The sequence below is a fragment of the Marasmius oreades genome, chromosome 4 (genome assembly GCF_018924745.1).
Source record: "Marasmius oreades isolate 03SP1 chromosome 4, whole genome shotgun sequence".
Lineage (NCBI taxonomy): Eukaryota > Fungi > Basidiomycota > Agaricomycetes > Agaricales > Marasmiaceae > Marasmius > Marasmius oreades.
The window spans coordinates 719,694-746,463 of record NC_057326.1 but is presented as its reverse complement, the minus strand read 5'-3'; the positions used below and the strand labels follow the sequence as shown (position 1 = coordinate 746,463).

Genomic DNA, 26,770 nt, shown 5'->3' with positions numbered 1-26,770 from the left:
AGTGTCTACCGGCTCCTTAGAGAGTCGAGATTGCTCTTAGGTTGCATTGGTAGTTCCAGCAGTTCCGATTTCTGGGACCACGCCGTATAATCTATATCTATACTTTTCATGAGATGGCAGGATTCCCGGCGTTCCAGCATCTCCAAAACATCGCCTTACCATTCGGCGATTCAGTGACTGGTTCGGACGGCAAGAACAACAAACGGGTTATTCATTCAATACGATTCGACCGACAGCTACAACATTAGGAACACTTTTTTTTTTTTTGGTTTTTTAGCGTTTACGGAAATTCTTTTTTCTTTCGTTTTCTTCGGATTTTCAGACTTTCAGCAGCTCTTGCCAACGATTGAGGAGGTGCTCGCATCGCACTGCACTAGAGAAAACTATGGAAGGGCAAACCAAAACCACAATGAGCTAACACCCCAAACTTGAAGAGCCAATGTACTCACGGAAGTGGGATCAACTTGAGATCACCTTTCCAGGATGTCCCGAGCACTTTGATATCGTAGCTCAACCACAACCATCCATTCTTGATCGAGAACGTGAACTTCCCAGACACAATCTTCCAATCAAAACCGATAGAGATCCCTTCGGTAGTACTTCCAGTGGCACACCCGAGTTTTTGTTTCGAGAAGAACGGGATCTTCACGTAGAGGCAGATGGAGATCGAGCCTGAGCTGAGATCAAAGCAAGCCTCGACCTGTGCCGATAAAGCAGAGGTGATAAGTGCCCAGAGACGAATGCTGGTAAGGAATGAAATCGGACTCTACTTACAGAGAAATTAGCAGGTCCGAAACCGAAGGCGATGTCGAAGCACTTTCCAGCGGAAGCTTGGGAACCGAAGACCGGGGTTCGTTCGATGGCGAAAACGTGAATCTCCTGGTTGTTGGTGCTTTTGGAGGCTGGCTCAACCCTGTGGTGGGCCTCGATCCAGTGCTCGACTAGATAGATTCACAGTTGAGGACGTGATGTGCTTGGGGGAAACGAAGGAATTCAGACTTACTATTATCCTCGTGAGCTGTGAAGGAACATCCGTTAGCCGATACACACGACTGTACGAGTGCACTAGAATCGAGAGACTCACACTGAGACATGTTGTGGATGCTTTGAGAATGAGAAGAATAGCAGGAAGTTGCTGAGGAATTTGGAGCTGAACCAGTTGAGCTTTTATACCTCTCTGGCCTGAATTTGGTGTCACAAAGAAAATCCAGCCGTTACAAATCGCCCTATTCCCATCTTGAAAACGAAGTTGTCCGACCCCCGCGATGGGCAAGAGAAATCTTCTTGCAATTAAGAAGCGAAGTTTAGAATCTTACGGGGAGCCTTCTAGGACACAAGCATTCCTCCTACATTCAACCTGCTGTGCCACCCCGTATCGTGAAGCTAACTTGCGGAAATCCGGAACGGTGCAGTGGGCTGTCCTGGCGGTGTAACAAAGGCCAGGAGTATCACCGTGGAATACGCGTTGATGCTGGAAACTGACAGGTAGTAGGAACTGATGCTAGATCATGTTTCTCGCCGGACTGTTGCTTTCGCCGCGTCACCCGTAGCTTTCATTCTAATCTCGCGCTTCCAATCATACGTGTTGGAAACTAGAACCGCGTCGTATGAAGCTTTGAAGTCTTGTAATGAACTTCAAATGGACGCCCGAATCGATGATGTGCGCAACGTCGAGAACAGAACTCGTTTCGAAGCCACCGAAGCAAACTTCACGACGTTCTGCCATGTTTGACTTCATTCGGTTCTCGGAATCACAAACATCCCGGAGTGTCACTCTGGCGGCAAACACAGCTAGGCTGAGCAGAGCATCGACTAACGTTCTAACAGTTTGCGGAACGCCGGGCGCCGAGTCGATAGTCGTGAACACCATTCTCACGAACGATGCTGGGTTCGTCGTGAAAAAATGCATCTTGAGGAATGGACGCGAGACTTCAGAATAGCGTCAAAGGGTTCCCAAAGGCGACGGTAAAGGTTATCCGACACGTCGAATTCGAGGACATGTATTGAATGCATATCCTTTTTCCATATCTGTCTACATCCTCCGAAGTCTGCTTTGCAAACGCTCGACCCGGGATACGAAGCTGGAACAATCGCCAGTCAGCATCCAGATAGAGATACGACATGAAGCGAAGCTTAGACTTACCGCGAAACAAAGCTGGCGATATTCATCCGACTCTGTCTCGAGTTCCCACACACTGAGGGTGTCAAAGGCTCGTAATACGGTACTTCTTCGTGCCAGCACTCATCTGAGAGTCAAGAAACGAGGTACTGATTATACAAGCGAGTTCTCGCTAACGACCGCAAACGGTAGACAAGATGACGACCTCCATACGTTTTTTCACCCATTGTGCATCCTGACCTCTTTCCGACATCCTGTCAACTGATGAAGAGAATCTGTTAGACAGTGTCTTCTAGACGCGGAGAGCGATATCAAGACATACCCGGCGGAGACAAACAGACTCCATATAGCCATCGCGGTGGAAGGAGAACACCACGAAACATCAGAAAAAGTAGCACTCCAGACCTCGTTAGCCGAAAGCCAATTTGCAAGGCCGTTGAAATCAGTTATTGTACCAGCGCCAGTATGAACAAGGTCCTCCTCAGGTTAAATAGTGTAGCCTCTGAAGCGTTTGGGCATGACCAGCGAACTCCGAATACAACTCCTTTCGTTTCCCGATAAGTTTATGAACGTCGAAGGGGGGTCGCCTCTTTACATTCTTCGTATAATATCTTCAACACATCCAGATGGGTAGATGATACAGATTTCGCTGCGAAGGAGGATGGGTCAATCAGGATCCGGGGAAAAAGAAACTGTAGGGCGACTCACGTTCACGCAAAGGTCATCATCATCCAGGAGGGACTCCATTTCCTGACTTGTGTTGTAACGAGAGCCTTCAAATCGACCGTTTCTTGTGGGAGAATCTATCTTCTTCGTCGTGACGTTCTTGTATATCCGATGGGAAACGAGGATAAGCCGTCAAGAAAGGAGCTATCCTGGATGTGCTAAACACCATATCAACCTTGTGCATCAGTCCGGAGAAGATAAGTATAGCGATTTAGAGACGAAGTATACTCACCTGAGGTAACGCTCATTGGAGTCGATGTCCACGATGCACTCCGGTCTGCCGTCCCACAGCTCGCGTCTTGCCAGAAACCATCATGCACAGTCATGCACTCAGTCAACCTGAACAGCTCAAGATTGCCCTATTATCATCGACGCGAGGCTTCTGCGGTCATTAGTTTTGTTCAGTAAATCATCATAGCGAGCATTCGGGCGAGAAGTTTCAAAACACTCCTGACGCTGGAGAAAACTGGAGGTCTTAATTCTTCCTCTCCTCCTCCATCTTCAACACGTCTCTACGTGTAAAGTATCAACTTCGTTGTTTTCCCAGATCCGCATCTCACCCGGTCTCCAATCTGATGACCTGCGAAGGCAGAACCTCTAGGTATGTTGCCCGTCAACCGTGATTTTAGCTACTTTCGACACTAACGTTCCTTTTCCGGACGTGTCAACTGTCTAGGCAACGATACCATCAGTCAATACTGGGCGAAGAGTGCGAAGATGTCCCCTATGTTTCCCGCGTTCACTGTTCAGCCATTTCATAATGACGCTTGAACCTCGCACCCCTCCCAGGCCGAAAATTCCGAAGTGAAAAGATCTGTTGAAGGAAGGGCAGAAAAAGAAAAAGATCAAACAATAACGATAATGAGGAGGATATTCCAGTCTTGGGACAAACGCCATAGTTGGAGAGGGCGACGGACTCGGGGGGCCGCAGTTGAAGAACACCATCAGGAAGTGGTCATGCTGCTCCCCCTCTCTGCGCATCGGAGGGTACCGATGAAGATCTGGGTGATGGGGTTTTCTGTGCTCTACTTGTCGCTTCATTTCATTTGACATCGACTACGTCCCAAATATCAAATGATCCACTCCTTACCCACTAAATGAGAAACTCGTTCAAGGGTGTGGTTGAACAGCTTCCACTCCATCTGTCAAATTTAACGGAAACTCTCCTTTGCGTTATCCGCTCTGGGGGACGAGGAGTTTTTAATCGATCTTGAGCTGCAGAATCAGAGTGTTGAAAGAGAACGGTATTGGAATGATATTGAATGGTCTTGTAACTTGTGCATGCCATAGCGAGAGCCCGGTCATGGTCTCAACACGGACCGTTAGATTGATTCCAAACGTGCATACCTAAATCACTAAAGTACCTTAATCGTGCTTTTTTACCGTCACCGTTAGATACATTAAATTCAGCGTAGATATAGATAGATGAATAAATACACCACCCGGACCGAGAGAAAAGACAGATTACCATCTAATACGCAGATGATGGAAGGAAAAATAAGAGATGTACGGAAAGTATAGTGCAAGGGCGACACCTAGATCGTAGTAGATGTGAGAAAGACGTAGACACATAAAGATACTGTGCATCCATTGTCAAACCACAAACTCCCCCTCGCAAAAGATGCTCCAAGACGAAGGACCTACCGATCGACTCCGCAGAAGAACCAAAACACCGAAAATCATCACGCCTTGTCATGGCAGCACTGAAAGTTGGATTTGCATTCCCACATCTCTAAAACATTGCAGTGACTCATAGGCCGATACTTTCGATCCCCTAACAGTGAGAGTGAATTTTCGCAGTCGTCCAGTGGACCTCGATGCGAGCATGTGCTGAAGTGCCCGGCGGCCGGAAATTTCGAGTGGCCAGATTGAGAGAGTAAGGTCTTCCAGTTGGGGAAGATATCGAGTAGATTCGTCGCCTGTATCCATGGCGAGCTGTTCCAGAAATGTGGTCGTGACGATCTTGTTCTTGAGTCCAAGTCCCGAGTCCGACATCTCCGCTATGCCTTGCTCTTCGAAGGAGAAAGTGGTGAGATTGGGTACGAGTCTGAGAAGATGGAGTGTATCCACATCAGAGGAAGACACGAGTTCCAAGGTAAGTGATGTGATGGAACAAGATGAACGAACGAAGAAATCTTCCAGAGAAGACAGATCCAAGCATCCATCACGGATCTTGAGGTGTGACAAGGACGGGAGGTTATACGACTGGAAGAAGTGGTAAAATTCATCGTCCCGTACACGTTCAAAAGACAAGTATCGTAGTTGGCCAAGAGTGGTAATGGGGCCAGCTACCGATAACTGGGTGCTCGAAGAAAAGCCCGACAACTCTAGTTGTTGGAGGTTGTTGCAGGAGGCCAGTGTCTGTCCTACTTGGGAGAGACTATTGCCGACGAGCTTTAGAGATTGGATCCGGGACCATGGGAAGCGGGGGTTGAGCCGCAAAACATCAGCTCGAATCCGCAGCTCGATCGAAGTCAACAAGGGACATTCGCTCAAGAGGTCCAGGTCTGAAGCGATGGAGATCATTTCGTTGCTCGACCATGAATGATCCACCAGAAAATGTTGTAAATTCGAAAGATGACCTCGAAGCCGCTGAAAGGCTGAAGGCATAGTGAGAAGGGGATGATCGGGAGCGCTCATTTTCAAACTGCGCCAGCGATTGGAATGGTCCATAAGACAGGTTAGGCCAGCTTCAAGGAGCTCAAATTTTTCCTCGCCATACTGGTAAAATTCCAAATCCAATGGTGCTGTTTTCGAGCGTTCCATGAAAATCCTGATTACATGAGTGAATTGGTGGCTACCCCAAGTGTAATCTTCGTCCTCCACCCCCTCCTCCCGTGGAAAAATTGATTCAAAATGAATAGAGATTGTCGACCAAAGATGAGGGGTTTCCAAAACAACGTCTCGCCAGCGACCGCACACAGCGGATGCGGTTAGAGCAAAGGGTGGTGAATATCCAGGGTTGAGTGTATTCTCATCGCAGCAGAACGAGAAAATGTATGCCAAGATCTCCTCTGGTACTCGGTGGATGGGCGACAACAGTGACCGATATTTAGCCACGCTCTTCGTCAAGCCATCTCTTCTCGACTCTACCACCATTATATTTGCCTTCAGCCTATTGATTTCCACATTATATGCTTTGAGATCGTTCTCTGCGTTCACAAGACCGAGAGTGATAGTTTCGCTTTCAGAAGATGTGATTTTGCGACGAGAGATTCCGGCTGGGATGGTAGAGAAACGGTTGGGTAGGGGTTCGAGATTTTTGAGCGGTGATGCATCGCTCCCTCGCATGATTGGGTGCTTGGACGACGAAGAGGAGACGAAGTACTAGGGGTTTTGGATTTTCATTTCTAAAACGCTCTCAAATATATGTCGTTCAAACTCCGCCAAGTCGGGTGCATCGGTCCGGTCGGCGTCCTCGGACGCCCCTGACAACATCGTCTCTGCCGTCTCGATGCTCCTTTCGGACCGCACATCACTAAAGGAAGCTGTGGAAAACCAAAACCAAATTCCCAATGACCTGACACCTCGAACTTAGAAAACCAAAGTAGTACTCACGGAAGTGGGATCAACTTGGTATCACCATTCCATGATGTCCCGAGCACTTTGACATCATAGCGTAACCACAACGATCGTGAACCTGAATTTCCCAGAGATGATAGAAAAATCAAAACCAAAATTGAAGGCCTTGGAAAGCCTTCCATCGTCACACCCAAGTTTTACTTTGGGGAGGATCGGGATCTTCAAATAGAGACAGATGGAAAGCGAGCCTGAGCTGGTGTCGAAGCAAGCCCCGATCTGTGCCAATAAAACAGAGGTGATAAGTGCTCAGTGACCAAATCCTGGTAGGAACCGAATTCGGACTCTACTTGCCGGGAAGGTCGCAGGTCCGAAACTCAAGGAAATCTCAGTGGAAGCTCAGTGGGCACCGAAAACCAGGGTTCGTTTGATGGCGAAGATGTGAATTTCCTGGTTGTTCGTGCTTTTGGAGGCCAGTTCAGCCCGGTGGTGGGCCTCAATCCAGCGCTCGACTAGGTGGCTCTACAGTTGAGAAATGCGATGTGGTTGGGAAACAAAGGAATTTGGACTTACAATTACCGTCGTGCTGTGAGGACGAAAATCCGTCTGCCGATACACACTGCAACGTTCCAGAACCTCACGAGGGATCTTCTACGACACAAGCGACCCACTGTACCGCCCAGAATCATGATGCTAAACATACATTTTGATATCAAGAGCGATTGAGGTGCAAACCACCAAATTCGACTTTGAACATAATAGTTTGGTGAAATCGGATGGGACCGAGCTGGCTGCCGGAAGCGTAGCACAGTACTGGGACTGTCACCGCGAAGTACACCGTGTTGATGCCAGTTGAAGTATGGGCAATAGGAATTGATGCTAGATGTTTCTCGCCAGATCGTTGTTTTGGCAGAGTCACCCGCTCGCTTTCATTCTAATCTTGTGCTTCCAATCATACCCGTTGGAGACTAGAACCGCGTTGTGTAGAGTCTTGCGGTGAACCTTCAAGTGGCTGCGCGAACTGACGATGTGTGGGATGCGGTGCGGGTGCGACGTTGAGAACGAGAATAGAGCCGAAGCCAACCAAGGAAATAGGACTTGGTTCAGTTCTCGGAGACAAGAATAGAGGGATTCCAGACACTCCAAATCTTGCTTGCATTCGAGAATCGATTACATTGTCCGGGATCCATAGAGTGGCGCAGTTACACAAGTAGAAACTAGGCAAGCTAGAAGACTGCATAGGTTCCATAACAAAATGCAGCTCGACTATAGTTCCGTGGCATTCCAACCTCCGACGTCGAAATAGCGGACAAAACATTTTACCGTCGGGGCCACTCCATGAAGCGTGTATGATCATATGAAGAGGATGTGTGGCCCACACAGAAATGCGGCAAGTTGGTGTATTAAGCGTTGGCATCGCCAGTTGAGAAAATGATAGCGAGATCCACCTTCAAATTGATAGCTGGTTCAAAACAATCCATACTGCCAGTCGGGGAATGCCTGTACACTCACCGTAGATCTAATTCGAGACGACCAAGAAAGGAGCATGCTAACGTACACTGAGAATGAATTGTCTATCGTTCATTTCGTTTCCATCCGTGGGAAGTGCCCGCCGACAGTAGGGTGCAGCAATTCATAAGAATAGTAATAGAACTATGGCGGTTGCATTTAGCTGGTAGCTGGGAGGCCTGTGCTGCATAGTGACTGATGAGTGAAGAGCCCTATGTGTCCTCTTCCCACTCGACGGAGATTTCAGACGATAAATCAGTTGGAATGTAAGGAAAGACAACATCCATGGTCGCCTTGCTGATGCGGTCTCCGAAAGTCAACCAATTAGGTTATAGGCGTTTGAAACTGCGGGGTGAGTCTGAGTAGATGAAACTTGAAGGAACAGATGTGATTGTACGGTCACTTAAGAGCCCGGTTTGATTAGTAATATCAGTACCGTGGGTTACCGGCACCGGTAAATACTGTACCCGCCTCCGTCTATCGGCAGAATCGGCAGGAAACCAGGCGGAACACCCGCCATTTCACGGGCGGCACGGGCGGTTGCACCTTGACACAACTCAACTTCCGATTTGTCCCTTGACACAAACTCCCACCTCCATCGTGGCCGTAGATTTTGTAATGCACAAATACAAATCTTCAGCCCTGAAGAGGTGAGGCCATTCACATCCTCACAAGACCACATTACCAGCTGATCAATGCAGTCAAATTCAATTTCACTAAACACGGCACCGCAGCCACGGATTGTGGGGAAAGTTTGAAGGAGAAGGTGCATCGAAGGATGGGCAGGGTGAGTATCGTCACGACTTGTCTTTCAGTCGGAAAGCAGACCAACAAAAGGATCCAGTACCAGGCCTGGCTAGTCGAGCCTCTTTAGCCTGAACGCCAGTAATGGAAAAGTGGTTTCTGGCGGGTCCTATGTAAGTCATCTTCTTGTCGCCCTAAATAGCATTCAATAGCGCCAATGATGCTGACTGTACGGACCTCTTTCCCAGGTAATAGCTGTACAATGCAGCCGTATAAAAGGGTTCCATCGTCTCGCCTTTACCCCATACCCAACGAACCATGTCCATTCCAAACGGTATCTCTGAAAATCTCGATGTTCTCATTGTAGGAGCTGGCTTTGCCGGTCTCTACCAACTCCAGATCTATCGAAAACTTGGCTACAACTGTAAAGTCTTCGATTCCGCTGCAGATATCGGCGGTACATGGTACTGGAACCGTTATCCTGGCGCCAGAGTCGACAGCCCCGTTCCCATCTACTCGTTCTCTACCGAAGAACTCTGGAAAGATTGGAACTGGACAGAAAAGTACCCAGGATGGAAGGAGATTCGGGCTTATTTCCAATACGTTGAGGAGAAGTTGGGGTTGAAGAAAGATATCACTTTCAATACTCGTGTGGTCAGTGCCGAGTGGGATGAGGGACAGCATCGATGGACGGTGACGACGGATGGTGGGCTCGTTGTACGACCACGACACCTGGTTCTGGCTACCGGTGCGCTCACGGTACCCTACACACCCGCGTTCAAAGGGTTAGAGAAGTTTCAGGGAGTTTGCCATCACACAGGAAGATGGCCAGAGGAGGGCGTTGACGTGAAGGGCAAGCGAGTTGCGGTGGTCGGTACCGGCTCTAGCGGTGTTCAGGTCATTCAAGAAATAGGTCCGGAAGTAGGACATTTGACGGTTTTCCAACGCACGCCCAATCTTTGCCTTCCTATGGGTCAAGAACAGTTGGACGTGAAAACCCAAACAAAACTCAAGGAACTATACCCTGTTTACTTCCGCTTCCGGCATCAAAGTGTCTGTGCGTGATCTTTATTTGATTGCTTTTCTCCTGATTCCTTACGTTAAACTCGTCTCTTTGAATCTTTAGTCGGATTCCATTACAACCCCTACCCAAAGGATTATGCGTCCTCGACACCGGAAGAACGTATACTTCGTCTAGAAGAATACTGGGCGAAAGGTGGATTCCAATCGATCGCTTCATTTAACGACACGGGGCTCAATCAGGAATCCAACGATGGTGTTTATGCGTTCTGGCGGTCAAAAGTTCGCGCGAGGCTACGTGACCCGAGGGTGCAGGAAAAGCTTGCGCCCATGGTTCCCCCTCATGCGATAGGAGGGAGACGGCCTTCCTTGGAACAGACCTACTACGAGGTCTTCAACCAAGACAATGTCGATCTGATTGACCTCAACGAGGACCCAATAGCTGAATTTACATCGAAGGGTATCGTTACGGGAGATGGAAAGGAGCACGAATTTGATGTTATTGTTCTCGCTACTGGATGGGATAGTGTTACTGGAGCGATGACGAAAATCGATATACGAGGCATAGGTGGGCGAACTGTCGCTGAAAAGTGGAAAGATGGGGTGTACACGAATCTGGGCATGACGGTATCTGGATTCCCGAATATGTTCTTTACCTATGGCCCCCAAGCCCCGACTGCGTTTTCCAACGGTCCGAGTTGCGTTGTGAGTAAATACGCTTATTTTCTCTCCATCGTAACCCGCATGTTTCTCATTCTGAATTGTATTTTAGGAACCCCAAGGTGACTGGATTGCTGGCGTGATTGCGCACATGAAGAAGAACGGTTTGACGAAGATTGAAGCTACGCCGGAAGCTGAGCAGAATTGGCGAGGAATGGTCATGGGCATCTATGATATGCTCCTGATGAAGAAGGCCAGGGGTTGGTGGAACGGAGCTAATATTCCTGGAAAAGCAGTAGAGGTTTTGAGTTTCCCGGGGGGCATACCGACGTACTTTAGCAAATGTACTGAGAGTGCGGAGAAAGGGTATGAAGGGTTTGTACTTTCGGGGAAAGAAAATGGACAGATGTAGAGTCGTGCTTCCGTAGTGTATAATCCAACATCCCGCTCAAAGACCCCATTACATTCTACTGACTAAAAAACACTCCCGTCGTCGTCGCACCGGCCGGAATAAACCTAGGCGCTATGCGCCGATGGTGCCACCTGTACATGTAAAGATGGTCAATGGCTTTCAAAGGTGCGGAAGGAGACGAGAGACTAACTGATGGTATCTACTGCTAAAACATGTTTCAGAGCTTCGAACGCAACTTCTTGCGATTGATCTGGACATCGACCCAACTCCATTTTGAATCTTTGTGAAACTCGTTTCGCGGTTCTAAGATCATACATATGAAAATTTGAGCATAACTTATATGTTCGTGAATACGCAACCGTAGATACTCACGCCAATGAAAAGGATCGTCTACCGTTGAAGCGTGGAGCATAATGATGTCGCTCCTCGGATACTCCTTACTTGGACGGAGGAAGAGCGTCGATCCACAGTTCGAGCAGAAATGTCTTCTGAGAGCGTTTCCACTTGCAGTATCGTGGTCTTCGTAGCATTTGACAAGATCAGAGCCTTCAGTGATAATGACGTTCTAACGTTACGGGAGAGATTTCATCAACCAATTAATCCTGTTGACATAAACGAACATTGGTTAGACGTACCTTTTCCTGGAACCACAGATTAGACAAAAACGCCGTCCCACTCGCTTTCTTACAATTGACACAATGGCAGAGGATGAATGTGAAGGGGTCGCCGTGGATTTTGAATTTGATCCTTTTACAGAGGCAAGAACCGGCTCGAATTGTAGATCTCTTCGTGCTCGTGTTTGACATGGTCATGGTCGTGGTAGTGATGATGGTCGGTGTTAGAAGGGCTGCTTGTTCGCTCTCTGGTCGTCATGAATACCGTTCGTATAGCATGGGGCTATTACTCGGGTCTACACAGGTTCTGAGCTCAACAGTACCAATGAGCAAGGTGGGCGTCAATGAGCTTGGGTGGGTGATGCTTTTGGAGTCACTGACCGCCCCCGATAAATTGATTGCTTTCTTCTGCTGAAGTCCAGAGAATGAATGAGAATTGGGCAGGTATAAAACGGTAAGTGAATACCTTTTCTTGAATACTGGTTGAGTGAGGGCACATAGTTGATGATGGTTCTGGCAATGGGGAACGGCGAAGATTCTGGTATGTAGACCGTGACAGTCGACGTTGACTCCCATGAATATATCTATAAAATTTATGCTAACTTTTTAATGCTAGAATTTGTCAAAAAGTTAGCGTAAATCTCAACATAAAACGCCTGCGTTGGGCTATAAAATTATCCCGGTGTCCTATCTCGCTTCACTATTCGGACCTCGACCTCAGTCCTCAGACCGCACACGAAAAATGTAGTCAAGAACTGCAGAATGCTCGATCAAGCGACTTCGGTGGGTGTCCGAGCTGTGATGCCTCTCTCCATCATGACTACGAACCTTACATCCAAACTCCAAAATCTCAACCTGGAGGAGGCGAAGGAAGAACTAGGTCCCATAATGACTGCGACTCATCCAAACTCCGAAAAATGGACTTAAAAGAGACGAAGGATGAGCTAGATCCGCCTGAGAGTGTACGTCGACCGCTCATGTTTCACATCTAGAGCCACCCGATGATTTTTCCACCAGCCTACCCCCCATTACATGGTGAAACACGAGCCCTTCGACAACCTTCACATCGGATACTACCCATGGAAGCAAGTCGATCATTACCCACCTACTTTCGATGGCGTCGCCCTCATTACAGAGGAAATCCGATTATGCTCGTCAAGAAGTTCTTGCTAAAGGGCGCATATCTGAGGATTACCGTTACGTTCTTCATGGCGTCTTCCGAAGTTGGACAAGGAATTCGACTTGGGGTCAAATATTGGAGTTTCTTATTCAAAGGCGAAGAAAGTTTCTCGACAACTATTTCTGTCCGTTGTCAGCCGAAAAGGTGAACCTTATTGTCGATGGAATGAAGAAAGCATTTGGGAAGGCTGCCTCAGTGGTTTCTGAGTGATAACAACGAGGACTTCTAAGAGCATTATAACGTTCCCGGTGTGTCTACTGCCTTCCTGTAGCTCGGTTGATTCGCCTTTCTGACTCGTCTGTCACCTGTAGACTGGAAACTCGATAGATGGGAAGCACAGTTGACTCGGAAAGAAGGAACGTAACACACATATGCCGACATGTTTCCGTTGCCTATCTCGCCACTCGCGCACGTATCCGTATTCTTTGTCTACCTAACTGGATTTCTTTTTCATTGCTTTGAACCGGTCAAGGTGAATCAATGGGTCGCTGACGCGATGTTCAAGGCCGAGTAGCATGTCACTCCGCTAGTTTATTTTGGTTAGTTTTCCTATACACACCCAAGAAGATCCGCCACTGCTTCCACAGCTATCCTGCTGTGTCTAACATCAGGTCTACTTGCATCCGGCTGTTTCGGCGAGCGCGAATCTGGGGGAAGGACAAGTTGGTGGCGTTGAGAGGTAAAATGCGAGATTGGCTGAGATGGAGGGGGGTGGTATGGGTGTGGTTGGAGTAGGCTTACGAGATAGATTAGACTGGTAGGCTCAGGTGGAGATCTAGTACAGGTACGATATTTGCTCCGCCTCAGGTATGGGGATCAAAGAGGACTCAATGTTTTGTTCGGGCTATCGGGAATGTAATAGAGGTCGGCGAAATGAAAATGAAATGGAAGGGACTCAAAGGTGAGTTTTCTAATTTTCCATCTTGCCACCGAATGCGTACAGTGAACTGGAACCAGGCCTCATCGGGTGTACTACTGGTCAAGTGCTCGTGTAGGGGTGGTGAGCGGCCAGAGGAAGGATGGCTCGGGCGCGCCCAACCAACATATAGTTAACTCGTTCGCGACACCATGCTGTTGGGGTGAGTAAGGTGGCGTTATCTGCATTCCGCAGTGTATTCCTCTTCCGCTACTTAGTAACTTTTTTACTTTTGGCAGAGACCTACTCGCTGCCATTGTCGAAGCGGAAGCATTGGGTCAAGATGCACGTTTCTGCTCCCCTGAGTGGTCGACAACGGTAACGGTTCGGGACTATCAGAAGACTCAATTTCGTTCGCGACGATGTCGCCAGGAAGTTGAGATTTCCGGTGTCCGGAATGTAATAGCGCCACAGTGCGCGGAGAGGCCGGTCAATTGAAATGAACGGCTTCAAAGGTGAGTTCAAGTTTTTGATCGTTGTCATCCTGTGCCTCTGGTGCCGAATAGAGTGTACTGACACCATAGGCCTCGGAACAGAGGAAGGATGGAAGTTAATGCTCGGCGAGCATGGCTTGGGCGTGTCCGACCAAGGTGCTTACGGTTAACTCGTTCGGCGACACCTGTTGAGGCGTGAGTAAGGCGGTGCTGTTATTCCTGTCTCGCACCGTGTTCCCTAGCATTCCGCTTCGGGCAAAAATGAAGGTTCTACTCCCACTCGAAGTGCCGACAAGCTCGGTGGCTATCAGAGGACCCAAGATGATGTTGCCAGGACGTTGGGTCTCGTGGATTGTAGCAGCGCGGCCATGCGCGAAGAGGCCGATATGATGAAGATCAAATGATGGGTACTCAGCATTCGGTCCCGAATTGATAGGGTGTAGGTGACCGATTTTTTGCGTGTGGCTTCGGCCAGAGAAGAAGAGTGGTCATACCTAGCGGCGGACGTCTTCGGATACTGGAGGCACGATTGACTCGTTCGGCGACACCATTCTCTCTTCTGCTATCAACTTTTTGAGCTTTGGCAGAGAGATATCAGAGAGCTATCCACCGCCATTGCAAGTAGAAGCATTCGGGTAGCAACGTCGTATTGTAAGTTAATTTTACTCTTCTGGATGATGGCCGGATACATATATGCATCAGTGAGCATGATTTCGCCGACTCCGGTAACTCATATTTCGCTCGCTCGATTGCTATTTTGATTATTATTACATTGATAATTCCCCCAGATCTACATGAATTGGAAGACGGAATATATGTGGAGCTTATGACCCTCGCTCATGCCTGCGACTCGGACCACGGTATTATTGCCTTGTAGGTTTCACGGACACTGGTAAGCATGTGTCCATTAGCAGCCCTCCAGGATTTGCTGGGAAGTCACCGTCAAGAGCGGGGTTCGGAGGGTTCGGGAGGTGATGAGTACAGAATAAGGGAATGACTCTGAGATATGCTACGACAATGTAGAGGCCCTTTCCGACCCGCGTTGCACGGATGATTTTTGCCAGCGTGAAACAAGTATTTTTACTGGTGTATCGGGAGTCCCGGAGTCTCGTTGTGCCCTGATGCAGTGGATGTGTTGTGAAGACCAAATCCTCCCTACTTTTTCCCACTCAGTCATTTACATTTTACACTGCATTTTCTACTTCCCGGTTACTTGACTGCCATTCGCCATCAATCCGCGAAGCTTTAAAGCTGATAAGTTCGACAAACTCGTTCGTCCCACCACGATGCCTCTATGTTCTCACCGCTTTCCGCTTCCAGTACGTATCCTAATGCTCCCAGGTGCCCTTGATCTAAAGGTCTCTCGTAGGGCTCACCTCAAACGTGCACGCTTGACATCGCGATTATTCCCCTTCCATCACTTTGCCTGATCACCCTATTCCTCTCACTTTCTTTTCAATTTCTCAGGGTGCAGGGAAGAGCAACTGGCTTCAAGGAGCTCCCTTATCCCAGATGGCTGCACTTCATCTACATGTTACTCATTTTGGCTGCTTTCGGAATGTCCGTGCTAGAGATTGTGCGCTTGGCGATGGCAGATATGGGCGTGGGCTTCTTGCCGTTGAGCAGCGCGGGATTGTTCCTTGTCCTGAATATTATGTGGCAAGAAAGGAAGGCCAGGACGAGAGAAATGCTTATGGTGAATCTAGTTCTTTCACAATGACCTTCAGCAACCCCGGCAGGTGCACTAACTCGTTTCTCGTTTCTCGGTTACAGGTTCTCACTGCTTATTGGTTATTCATGGCTGCCGCAGAAACGGTCAAAATTGTCAGATTGCACACACTGGACCAGATCCTCTCGGATGCTATAGAAGATCGTAACTTGTATCCAAGCTCTGTTCAGATTTTGGACAATGCGGTTCTAGTAAGCGCTTGAAGCAGCCCTCCTCTCTTATTTTCGCTAGAACTGATGTTCTGCCTCTTCAGCTAGGACTATATGTACTGTTCCTGTGTTTCGAGCCCATCACGTTGTTCTTGTCGTTACGCACAAAGCCTCCGTCATTCGAGTTATGTCCGTTGGCAGAACCCGACCCCTTCCAAGTGCCCAAACTGCTAGCTTGATTGTAGTGCACGTCGCTATTCACACATTCATCATCATTATTAAATAAGTTATAACTCATAAACGCCATTGGATTTGTACATATGTAAAGTAGTTTAAGACGGTCGAACTTAAGTTATAAGTAACGGACTAGTATAGATAGTGGATTTAATAATACTACATATTATCATAGAGGTAGGAAGAGAGAGTATAGATACACTTAGCGATCAATACACATTGGAATCAATCCGCATGTTGAGACTGGAGTCTCCGCACAAGTTACAAGGCCACTCAACATGGTCCTCGTCACTCCAATACTGCTCTTCCATCACTCTGATTCCGGCGAGCCGCTCAGGATCAATTACAATCTCCTCGTCTGCCGGAGCGGATAACGCACAAGAGTATCTGTTGAAACTAACGGATGGGAATGTAGGCTGTCTCACAATCACTGTCCCCAACCACACCCTTGATTCTTGAACGAGTTTCTCGTTTAGCGGGCAAGAGAGTGAAATCGATCTTTGGGAAGAAAACTTGATACATTATGTAATAGGAGCGTCCGAGCACACCAATCGAGCCGATGTAGCCGACCTAGCGGAGTTTGAATGGCATTTGAGAATGTTCCGTACTTCGTCTCTTCCTCGTCGTCCAAGCACCCAATCATGCGAGGGAGCGATGCATCACCGCTCAAATTTCTCGAATCTCTACCCAACCGTTTCTCTACCATTACAGCCGGAATTTCTCGTCGCAAACTCACGTCTTTTGAAAGCGAAACTATTATTCACGGTCTTGTGAACGCAGAGAACGATATCAAGGCGTGTAATGTGGAAATCAATAAGCTGAAGGCAAATACAATGATGCTAGAGACGAGAAGAGATGGCTTGACGAAGAGCGTGGCTAAATATCGGTCACTGTTTTCGCCCATCCAGATGAGATTTTGGCACACATTTTCTCGTTCTGCTGCGATGAGAATACACTCGACCCTCAACGTTCACCACCCTTTACTCTGACCGCATCCGCTGTGTGCGGTCGCTGGCGAGACGTTGTTTTGGAAACCCCTTATCTTTGGTCGTCGATCTCTATTCATCTCGAATCATTGATACCACGAGAGCACCAGGTTTACGATTGGGATAGCGACCAATTCTTTCATTTAATTAAGATTTTCATGGAACGGTCGAAAACAGCACCATTGGATTTGGAATTTTTCGAGTTCGACGAGGGAACGTTTGAGCGCGTTGAAGATGGCCTACTCTGCCTTATGGACCATTCCAATCGCTGGCGCAGTTTGAAATTGCGCGGTTACGATCATCCCCATATCACTCTGCCTCCAGCCTTTCGACAGCTTCGAGGTCATCTTTCGAATCTACAACATTTTCTGTTGCATTATTCATGGCGGAACGCCGACATGGTTTCCTTCACTTCCGACCTGGACATCTTGAGCGAATGTCCCTTGTTGACTTCGATCGAGCTGAAGATTCAAAATCCGCTGTTCAACCCCCACTTCCCATGGTCTCAAATTCAATCTCTAAAACTCGCGCACTGTGGTCTCTCACAAGTAAGGCGGACACTGGCCTCTTGCAACAACCTCAAGCGCCTAGAGTTGTCGTACTTTCTTTCGGGCCCTATTACCACTCTTGACCAATTACGATGCTTGTCTGTTGAACGATTGCTAGACGATGAATTTTTCCACTTCTTCCAGTCGTATAACCTCCCGTCCTTGTCACACCTCAAGATCCGTGACGGATGCTTGGATCTGCATTTCCTGGAAACTTTCCTTAATTGTTCATCTTGTTCCATCACATCACTTAACTTGGGACTCCTACGTCTCTCTGATGTGGATTTACTCCATCTTCTCACACTTGTACCCAATCTCACCACTTTCTCCTACGAAGAATATTCAGAGCCGATGTTGCGCTCAGAAGGAAGACCCATGAATCAGGTCGTCACGACCACATTTCTGCAACAGCTCGTCCTGGATTCAGGTGACGAACACTCTACCCGTTTTCTTCCCCAACTGGAAGACCTTACTCTCACAATCTACCCGCTTGAAAATTCCGGCCGACAAGCACTTCAACACATGCTCGCCTCGAGATCCACTGGACAACTACGAAAATTCACCCTCGCTGTTAGGGAGGTCGAAAAACAAGTATCGGACTATGAGTCACTGCAATGTTTTAGAGACGTCGGAATCCAGATCCATCTTTGGTTGACATGACGAGATGTTTCTGTAAGCCTGTATTTTGGTTCTTCCATTGAGTCGATCGGTGACTATCGCACGCAGGTCCTTCGTCTTGAAAAACCTTTCGCGAGGGAGTTGGTGGTTTGACAAAATGAACGCAAACGATGAAGTACAATATGTTCATGTCTTTATCACACAGGTATGGTCTGGGTGGCGTCCTTGTGCCTTACTTACTTCTTTACTGCGTTGCTTTCCGTACATCTCTTATTTGTCCTTTCATTATGTATAACGGTAACTTGTCTTTTTTTCTCTGTATTCATATTCATATTCATATTCATATATATATTTAAGCTTGGAACCATAACGCAGGCGAGACAAGACAAACGTCCTTTTTTGGAACCCTAAAATTAAGCGCTTGCGTCAGCGTCACCTGAATGTTAGCGCCTGCGTCATCTGGTGTTATTTTTCCCCACAGATCCTTCTTCACATCGTCCTCCGTCTTATTCACGTCGATATCTGCACTCAAGATAGCCAAGTCTGCATCCTTGCCAAGCTATATTCAGAACAGGAATATTTGAACATGTCATCTACTCTCTTTCACATGGCGCACATCATATAGTTGAAATCACATATGGGTATTTGTTCTTTAATTTTGGTCGTGTCGCTACCTGCACCTTCACGATGTGCCAGATTATACTGTATGCCTTTACAGAACTTTATCTACATCCTTGAAGCCCAGATAACAAATTCTTCAAGTGTGTTGCCAGCAGTGGCTCAATTGTAAGGTCAGGTGCTGGAAGCATGACTCTGAACCTTAACTCTTCAGAGTCATGCTTTTGAGGCCTGATATAGTACTACCATGCTGTTCAACAACTCATTACAATCATATTTTCAGAAACCACTGACCCTCACATACTGTCAGCTAAATTTAGAACATGTGGGTGTCAATTGAATTGTATTAAGGTTTGTCTACAAAACACATAGCAAACTTTAAAAATTACAGCTCCACAGTGCTGCTTCTTTTTTTTATAGTCTTGTTCGTCAAGTTCCAGCTACGTCTTTGCAAATGTATCTATTCATTTATCTTACCATCCCTGCCAGTCTACACTTGAGGACCCTGAAGATGGTATTTTGGCCACTGCATTACGACTATCTGTATCACTGCCGCTGCTTCCTAGGAAAAGTCTATAATAGTTTTACATGGCTGACTTTGTTATGCCGCACCATCTTTTTCTTGCATAGCCGGGCATCTTGACTGTTTTGTGTCTTGAAAAAAGATGAATGTCCCAACAAGATTGACTGTTGTGAGTACTATTGTAACGAAACAGCATTCAGCTTTACTTATTGTTGCTCAATTATCAGTCTACTGTCAGATCTCTTGGTCAACAAATACGTAGAATCAGTGAAAGAGATGAAACTTGGCGACAACATATAGTAGGATGTCAAACTCCTCAAAGACAGGCAGGCTTACTTTATTTATTTTATTAAACATTTCTAAACAATATCACACCTTCTTTACAACAGAACAATGCTCGAAGGTCTGAAGGTCAACATCATCGCTGTGACTGAGAGCACCAAATACGGGATCAACAAGTGGTAAGTAAAGTTGATAGAAATGTAGATATTCTTCCAACTCTTTAATTGATCAATGCTGTCACATAGGTTTTAGCATGAAGCCATGCTCAGTTTAGAAGGCGACATGAAGAATGTGAATGAAGGCAACAACAGGAAGAAGCACATTGTCTACAACAGCAACAAGAAGGGATAGCATTGTACATGTGTGCACGAGAAGAATATATCAAACCTGCACGCCACTATCTAGGTCTAATGGATTCCATTTGCCCTTATTGCTGTGCTTTGCATAACAATGAGCGATTGTCTAATACAAGGATCCTCAATATTCGGCTCATGCTGTCTTTCTGGTAATATATGATTACCTCTTCTAAGGGATTCACCTCAGATCCTCTGAGAATCACTTGAAACCAATTCCAATTCTAGCCAGCATTCTCATAACAACATCTGGAAATATAACTGAGCCTTTGCTTTCACTTCCTTAGGCATTGAAAATGAAGACCACAGCATCAATAATGGCTTATCAGCTCCAATATTTTGAATTTCTGGTGAACTCCATCATTGTATTGGTTCACTCCTACCCCCTTCTGGCTGCACACCAACATATGCTCAGATTTATCTGTATCATCCTGAACATGCTCTTCAAATACGCCAGGAAAATAATCCTGGACTTGATGGCGACATAATGCGGCTCTTACAAAACCTCCTCTCTCATATCAACCATTATATGCACCTGTATACCCATGCATGGGAAGTTCATTGTTGACACTCTGATATCCCAGACTTGGAGATACATCTCACATGGACCCTGGGGCCAATTAAAACACCCACAATCTTCTGACTGTTTCAAAAGTTGCATTAATCGTTCCAAGTAACTCATCCATCAAAGACTGGCACAATATCATCATTAGGAGTCATGAAGGACCTCTTTTCCGTATAAGTGAAGACCATCCACCATATACACCCCTTCAATATGTGTTATTACTCTCTTATGGCGAGCCTGGCTGGCAATCAGAACTTCAGACCGATCATGAATCTCCACAAAAACTGTCTCTTGTCAGATATACCGCATATTATATACATACTCGCCAAACAGAATACTCCCTAATCCTTCGTGGAAAGCAGCTGTTCCAACATTATTTGGTAGATATGTGGGTAGCAGCAGAGCAAAGTCGTCTCTCCTGTCTTCATTACCATCAGACACGACTGCGCACCTCTCTCTATAGTGGACTAGAAGACACAATTGGGCAAGATGCTGGCCTTGATTTGAATGAAGTTGGATAGAGGATTATTCTTTGTTCTTCATTTATGAGAGGACATTGTTACATGGTGCAGCAGTTTCAAGATGCACTGGCTATTGCTTGACATTATGGAACCCCCAACCTCTTTATTATGATGACTGCCAGTCCTGAATGGGTTGAAATAGTGGATGAACTTTTGCATGATCAAACTTCCTTTGACTGACCCAATCTTGCTTCCCATGTATTCCATCTTAAAAGCAGTGAAGTCCTCAATGACATCATGAAAAGAGAAATTTTTGGACATGCTGAAGCATACATTTACTCCATCAAATTTCAAAAACACACCCTACCACACATTCATCTCATCATTTTCCTTTCACCTCAGAATAAACTCCGAACTCCTGCTGATGTTGACAGCTGCATCCATGCATACTGGCCAGATCCCAAAACTGAGCCACACCTCTTTGAAACTATTAGTCGCTGTCAAGTTCATGGTCCATGCAGCCCACTAAATCCTAACTCGCCTTGCATGATCGATGGAAAATGTAGATTCTGATATTCTAAACACTTTACTCTTGTGTCAGGAGGGTGAACCGCCTATGCATATGCCGGGCCTCGAACCCTGACACTGAGGATAGCATATGCCTACAACCCACATAGAGCGTACTCTGAGGGGTACCAACCCCTGGTACTCCGACCTACTATGAGATCATACTCCAGACTAATGCTGGCGAACCATCCTATGGGCCTATTGGCAATAGAGCTGGCGACCAAGGAGAATGAATAATGATGATTTCCGATATCATGAATATCTGTGAACTGTGTGGTGAACCATATGACAGACTGCACTCTTATAATGAGAGTGAACCTTCGGCAATGAAAGCGTCCTGTGACAAGGACCGTATCCTTATGAACTGGTACTCCAACAACGATGAGAGCATACGATAGATGGTACCCAACATACACCAATGTAGTGTACCACATACCTAATCCATGTGTACCCCATCCTGTACTCTAACACAAAGGAAAGGACTCTAGGACGAGTCCAGACCACGATTGGATGGTGAGTCCTTTGATAAAGGCGACCTGGACGACGTAGAGCGACAGGGTGAATGGAGCAGAGGTGAAAGGCAAAGATAGGAAAAGGATAGAGAATTAGGACAAAGAGGTGATGAAAGGAGATCAAATTCTGGGGAACTACCTACTACTAAGTACTCCTTATAAACCTATCTAATAGAAAGGGTTGTACTCTTATACCAATGACCCCTTCTCCTAAGATTAGGAGTACTCTCCTATGAATTGACTCTTTCACATGACATTCCCTTTGATTGTACGTCGAGTCTGACTGCAGTTGACTCCATAGGTGGAAAAGTCGACGGTAGGGTGCTACCCCTGGTTCAGTTCATGGCATCTTGCTACTAAACTCAATGATCATGGCTACCCTTCCTATTGTTAGCCTAATGATGGTTGTGAATAGTCTCCCCTAGACAATACTACACTGTCATGACCTCTCTGAGTGAATTCAATGTCAGTGTGACATGTAGTCTGCCAGTATTGTTGGGGGTCTAACAGCTGGCCAAAATTTTGATGTCATTAATGCCACGTGAACAACCAATAAGTTATGTGTCCAGTGTGGACAACATGTTCTGACTTTCTGTATTTGGTAACTGTATACCATGTTTTTTCAATAACATTTTGTTTTTGTACTTTATAAACTCAAGAAACTCAGGATTATTCTTCAACACCCTCCAAATCTCTCAAGTAGTACAAAGTATGAATGAAATTCAAGTCTATGCTAAGAATGCCCCAGCTTTGGCTGCTGTCACCACTATCTCTATCACCATCAAACCCAACACGGTCACGCTCTCAACCCCAACATCATCTGCAAGTGATAGTTGCATTTGGTACATTTGGCAGTATTTCAGTAAAGGGCAGCTTACAAGGTGTGGGCTGAGATTGGTAGAGTTTTTTGCTGGGGTGGCTGTGAAATGTGTTATTAATGACATCATTTTTTGGGGCTAGCTGTTAGACCCCTGCATATATCACAAGACTAGGTTGTTAATACCCTGTTGGACACTATCAAGTTGACAATAGATGGATTGTTCCTTACAATCCTTATCTGTCTGCAAAGTGTGCTTTTACATGTTTCCATGCAGTAATGTCTTAGTTCTCATTTCTTTCAATAGATACAACTGTCATATCAATGTGGAATGTGTATTGACTCTTGGGTGCTTCAAATACATCTTCAAATACATGAACAAAGCCATGGATTATATTTCAGTCAATATCAACCGAGGTGATGAAATTGCTCAGTACCTCACTGGACATTATGTTGCTGCATCTGAAGTTGCATGGCAGATATTTTGTTTTGAAACACATGGCCACTCACCTGCTGTTCTTCGATTACAGGTCATCTTCTGGGACAACACTTGGTCATGTTTAATCCTGCAGAGTCTACGCAATCAGTGCAAGAATATGCTGCTGCTGAACGCACCACTCTTACAGAGTTCTTTTCAGCAAATGCAGATCATACTATTGGAGAATGCACTTCACAATTCATCTACCATGAATTTTCAAAGCACTTCACTTGGATCTGTACAACCAAAAAGTGGAAGATTCATGACCAGGGTTTTTGCATTGGGAGAATGTATTTTGTTCCTCCAAATGCTGGAGAATGGTTCTATTTGAGATCTCTTGTGATGGTTGTCAGAGGGCCAAAATTTTTTGAAGACTTGCACTTTTTTAATGGCATTTTATATCCTACTTTCAAAGCGGATGTTTAGCTTGGGAACTATTGGAGCACGACAGCGAATGGCAGATGTGTCTTTGAGAAGCTTCACAGATGCAGACAGGTTATTGACTTCAATGCCTTTTTGTTGTCCTGCTTATATTTTGTGAACTGTCACAACCTGAGAACTTGTGGTATGTGTAGAAGGACAGTGTCAACAGAGGGAGACAATGGGGGGAAAGGCAAGAAAGGCTCCTCAATTTGTATGTAGGTACTTACTATATAAAGGAACTATAATATGAAATATACAACATGGACTCAGGATAGACAACGATGTTGGAACGACCGCAGCCAACTATATTGGCCGATCTTCAACAGTATGAATTCCAAGCCCATATTTGTGGTGATCTCAGACATAGATTGGAGACTTTGGGACTTTGGAATGCTTCAGCTGAACAGGTTTATGACTACAGACTTCATGTTCTCAACCAAATTCTTGGCCAATATAGTCACTTGCTCTCAGATTGGCCAGAAATGCTACACTCCAATATGGACTGGAATTTCTGCCTTATCAATCCCCTTATTCTTGAACAACTTGATTATGATATTCAGCAGGAGGAGAATTTGGCTACAATGCATGTAGCCCAACTCAATAATGATCAGTGACTTGCATTTAGCATAATTCTTGATTCCATTTTGACCTCTCATGGCAATATGTTTTTCCTTTTGGAACCTGCAGGTACTGGAAAAACTTATCATCTCTATAATGACATCTGCCATCATCTTTGTTCTCAAAGTCATATAATATTATGTGTTGCATCATCTGGAGTGGCGGCTTTACTTCTAGCAGGTGGTCGTACAGCACACTCAATATTCAAGATTCCCATCGCAGGTCCAAATGAGGGTTCATTCTGCTCTATTCCAAAAGAGAGCAACCATGCAGAACTCATTCATCAAACCCATCTTATTATATGGGATGAGGTGGCTCCCCAACATTGTTATGCTCCAGAGGCCTTTGACTGGACTTGTAGAGATCTCAGAGAAGACAACCATCTTTTTGGAGGAATTACAGTTGTTTTTGGCAGTGACTCCCAACAAACACTACCCATTGTCAAACACAGGTTGAGAAACGACATTGTAGATACAACTATTCAATGTTGGACTGGGCAAATGCAAAGATGTGCTGTGATAATGATGGATTGTCTGATCCGTCTGCCTGGCGCGACTGTGCGCCTACAATGCTAAACTACATGTGATCTGTGGCTATGTCCTCCGGTATCCCCTACTCCATGTGCCCCCTTTTAAAAAAATGGCATCGCGCTCGACGCCGACTAGACTTTGTCTTCGCTACCTGTCCCGTCCTCTTCCTTCTCTTGTTCGTCCTGTTCTTCCAATTTCAATCTTTTCTCCAACTCTTTCTGCTCCTGTGCCAATGCCGTTCCTTCTCTTGGTATGAACTGTCTTAAATTTCTCGCACTTATTGGCCCCTCTAGTCTGTGTCTGTCTAGGGTTTCCAACACGTACGAGTTGACGTTGCGTTTGACGATCCTCTTCGGCGTGCTCCATTTCGGTATGAGCTTCCGTTCGGTTTTGAATGTGTAATCCCATTCCCACTGATATATTTGCACTAGGTCTCCCTTTTTAAAGACCACTTCCTTCGGGTGTCTCTTTAGTATTCTTCGGTCAAAGACTTCCTTTCTTTTTATTGCGTGCCTAACCATTTGGTCGTATCCGTCCAACTGCTGCTGCACTACGTATGCCGCCTGTATTGCTACCTTGTTCAGTGAGAGTTCCTTTTCCGCTATGTCTGTTGGTGTTCTGGGTGTGTTGACTACCTTTCCCATAAGCAGCTCTTTTGGCGTGAAGTTAAATGAGGGTAGTATTCTGTTGTTGAGGCTTTGTACCGCTTCCTGTAGATAATCCGTCCATTTGTATGGTAATTTGTTCCAATCCATTGCTTCGAACTCCTGCGAATCTTCTCCCAGTTCTGGCGCACACAACCGCTTGAGGACGTGCAATAAGATTTTGTTTGTTCCTTCAACCAATCCGTTGACCCATGGTGAATATGCCGGAGTGACCTTGTGCGTGATTCCTTTCTCTTCACAGAACTCATCCACTGCTCTGTTCCTGAAGTGTGACCCTCTGTCTGTCATGAACGATTCTGGTGGCAGGTATCTTGTGCAGATGTTGTTCAGGCTGTCAATGGTGGTTTTGGCTGTTCCTGCAGTTTTGAACATGTCGGCCCACACATGCTGTGAATATACGTCGAGATATAGTCCAATGGTGTGGTATCCCCCTTTCCCTTTTGGCATTGACAAATAGTCTCCTACCAGTAGTTCTAGTGGGTGTCGTCGAGTGATGGGGTTGAGCAGTGCATGTACGTATGCGCTAATGCGACTTAGTTGACTATGCTACAAGGTTCTTTTTGCACTTTAAAACAGTGCTACGGAGCGATATTTATCGTATTAAGAACTAGAGTGAGCCCGAATTGCTAGTTAAAGCTAGTGCCGCTAGTAGGATGTGCCGTCGGCGCAGCTAGACCAGTTAGAGAGAGCCGTAGATCGTGTCAGAAAACTGTATGACCGTTCGAAACCTGTAGAACACTATGAGCAGAGGACTTAAGCGGTAATTCACCGAGTTCTACTCTCTACATTCTACTATGCACTGGCATATCAAGGGATTGTACTATTAGAAGACTTGTAGTCTTCACAGAACCGTTCATAGCAGAACTTAACAAAGTCAAAAGACCTTCATACTAGGAGTACCTACTTCTACGGGGGATTTAGTTGACAAGAAATCGGACATTGGACCACACAGACTAGGAGAAATTTGATATGACCATAGATCGAGTCCCGATCTGAGGAAAAGACAAAAAGACATGATACAGATCCCAGATCACAGATAGAGTACCCAGGAACCAGGCAGGAATGAACAACGGATCTTGGAGTCCACACTGTTCATGTGCTATGGCGATTCGGAACTCTGGATCCATATGCTGGAACTACTTGGACACACAAAGTCCATATGATTTGATAACGTCGAAATACAGGATAAGGTCCGTAGGCAGGAAATACCATATGGTACGCCTATGTAGGTCCATTCTACA

General features: G+C 46.2%; 7 protein-coding genes across 7 annotated transcripts; 4 read left to right on the top strand and 3 right to left on the bottom strand.

Annotated features, from left to right (window-relative positions):
* Positions 1 to 373: 373 nt before the first annotated feature.
* E1B28_007035 (uncharacterized protein) lies at positions 374 to 1,094 on the bottom strand (the record flags this gene model as incomplete). The annotated part of the gene is made up of 5 exons (XM_043151744.1): positions 374 to 383; positions 450 to 700; positions 775 to 941; positions 1,004 to 1,018; positions 1,085 to 1,094. 5 exons carry the CDS (start codon positions 1,092 to 1,094, stop codon positions 374 to 376), a joined length of 453 nt encoding a protein of 150 aa, XP_043009824.1.
* A 3,046-nt stretch (positions 1,095 to 4,140) lies between these two features.
* On the bottom strand, positions 4,141 to 6,211 carry E1B28_007034 (uncharacterized protein). The gene has a single exon (XM_043151743.1). It carries the CDS (start codon positions 6,134 to 6,136, stop codon positions 4,538 to 4,540), a length of 1,599 nt encoding a protein of 532 aa, XP_043009823.1. The 5' UTR covers positions 6,137 to 6,211; the 3' UTR covers positions 4,141 to 4,537.
* A 2,213-nt stretch (positions 6,212 to 8,424) lies between these two features.
* On the top strand, positions 8,425 to 10,709 carry E1B28_007033 (uncharacterized protein; the record flags this gene model as incomplete). The annotated part of the gene is made up of 5 exons (XM_043151742.1): positions 8,425 to 8,660; positions 8,718 to 8,790; positions 8,866 to 9,674; positions 9,744 to 10,342; positions 10,410 to 10,709. The coding sequence occupies exons 3-5, from the start codon at positions 8,936 to 8,938 to the stop codon at positions 10,707 to 10,709; spliced, it is 1,638 nt and encodes a 545-aa protein (XP_043009822.1). The 5' UTR covers positions 8,425 to 8,660; positions 8,718 to 8,790; positions 8,866 to 8,935.
* On the bottom strand, positions 10,639 to 12,009 carry E1B28_007032 (uncharacterized protein). Its single transcript, XM_043151741.1, has 6 exons — positions 11,971 to 12,009; positions 11,790 to 11,907; positions 11,345 to 11,734; positions 11,082 to 11,274; positions 10,900 to 11,012; positions 10,639 to 10,840 (listed from the first exon to the last, which is right to left on the bottom strand). The coding sequence occupies exons 3-5, from the start codon at positions 11,519 to 11,521 to the stop codon at positions 10,927 to 10,929; spliced, it is 456 nt and encodes a 151-aa protein (XP_043009821.1). The 5' UTR covers positions 11,522 to 11,734; positions 11,790 to 11,907; positions 11,971 to 12,009; the 3' UTR covers positions 10,639 to 10,840; positions 10,900 to 10,926.
* Positions 12,010 to 12,324: 315 nt separating this feature from the next.
* E1B28_007031 (uncharacterized protein) lies at positions 12,325 to 12,651 on the top strand (the record flags this gene model as incomplete). Its single annotated transcript, XM_043151740.1, has 1 exon — positions 12,325 to 12,651. The coding sequence occupies one exon, from the start codon at positions 12,325 to 12,327 to the stop codon at positions 12,649 to 12,651; it is 327 nt and encodes a 108-aa protein (XP_043009820.1).
* A 2,488-nt stretch (positions 12,652 to 15,139) lies between these two features.
* Positions 15,140 to 15,970, top strand: E1B28_007030 (uncharacterized protein; the record flags this gene model as incomplete). Its single annotated transcript, XM_043151739.1, has 5 exons — positions 15,140 to 15,172; positions 15,223 to 15,236; positions 15,321 to 15,549; positions 15,627 to 15,773; positions 15,836 to 15,970. 5 exons carry the CDS (start codon positions 15,140 to 15,142, stop codon positions 15,968 to 15,970), a joined length of 558 nt encoding a protein of 185 aa, XP_043009819.1.
* Positions 15,971 to 17,109: 1,139 nt separating this feature from the next.
* E1B28_007029 (uncharacterized protein) lies at positions 17,110 to 18,159 on the top strand (the record flags this gene model as incomplete). Its single annotated transcript, XM_043151738.1, has 1 exon — positions 17,110 to 18,159. The coding sequence occupies one exon, from the start codon at positions 17,110 to 17,112 to the stop codon at positions 18,157 to 18,159; it is 1,050 nt and encodes a 349-aa protein (XP_043009818.1).
* Between the last annotated feature and the right edge of the window lie 8,611 nt (positions 18,160 to 26,770).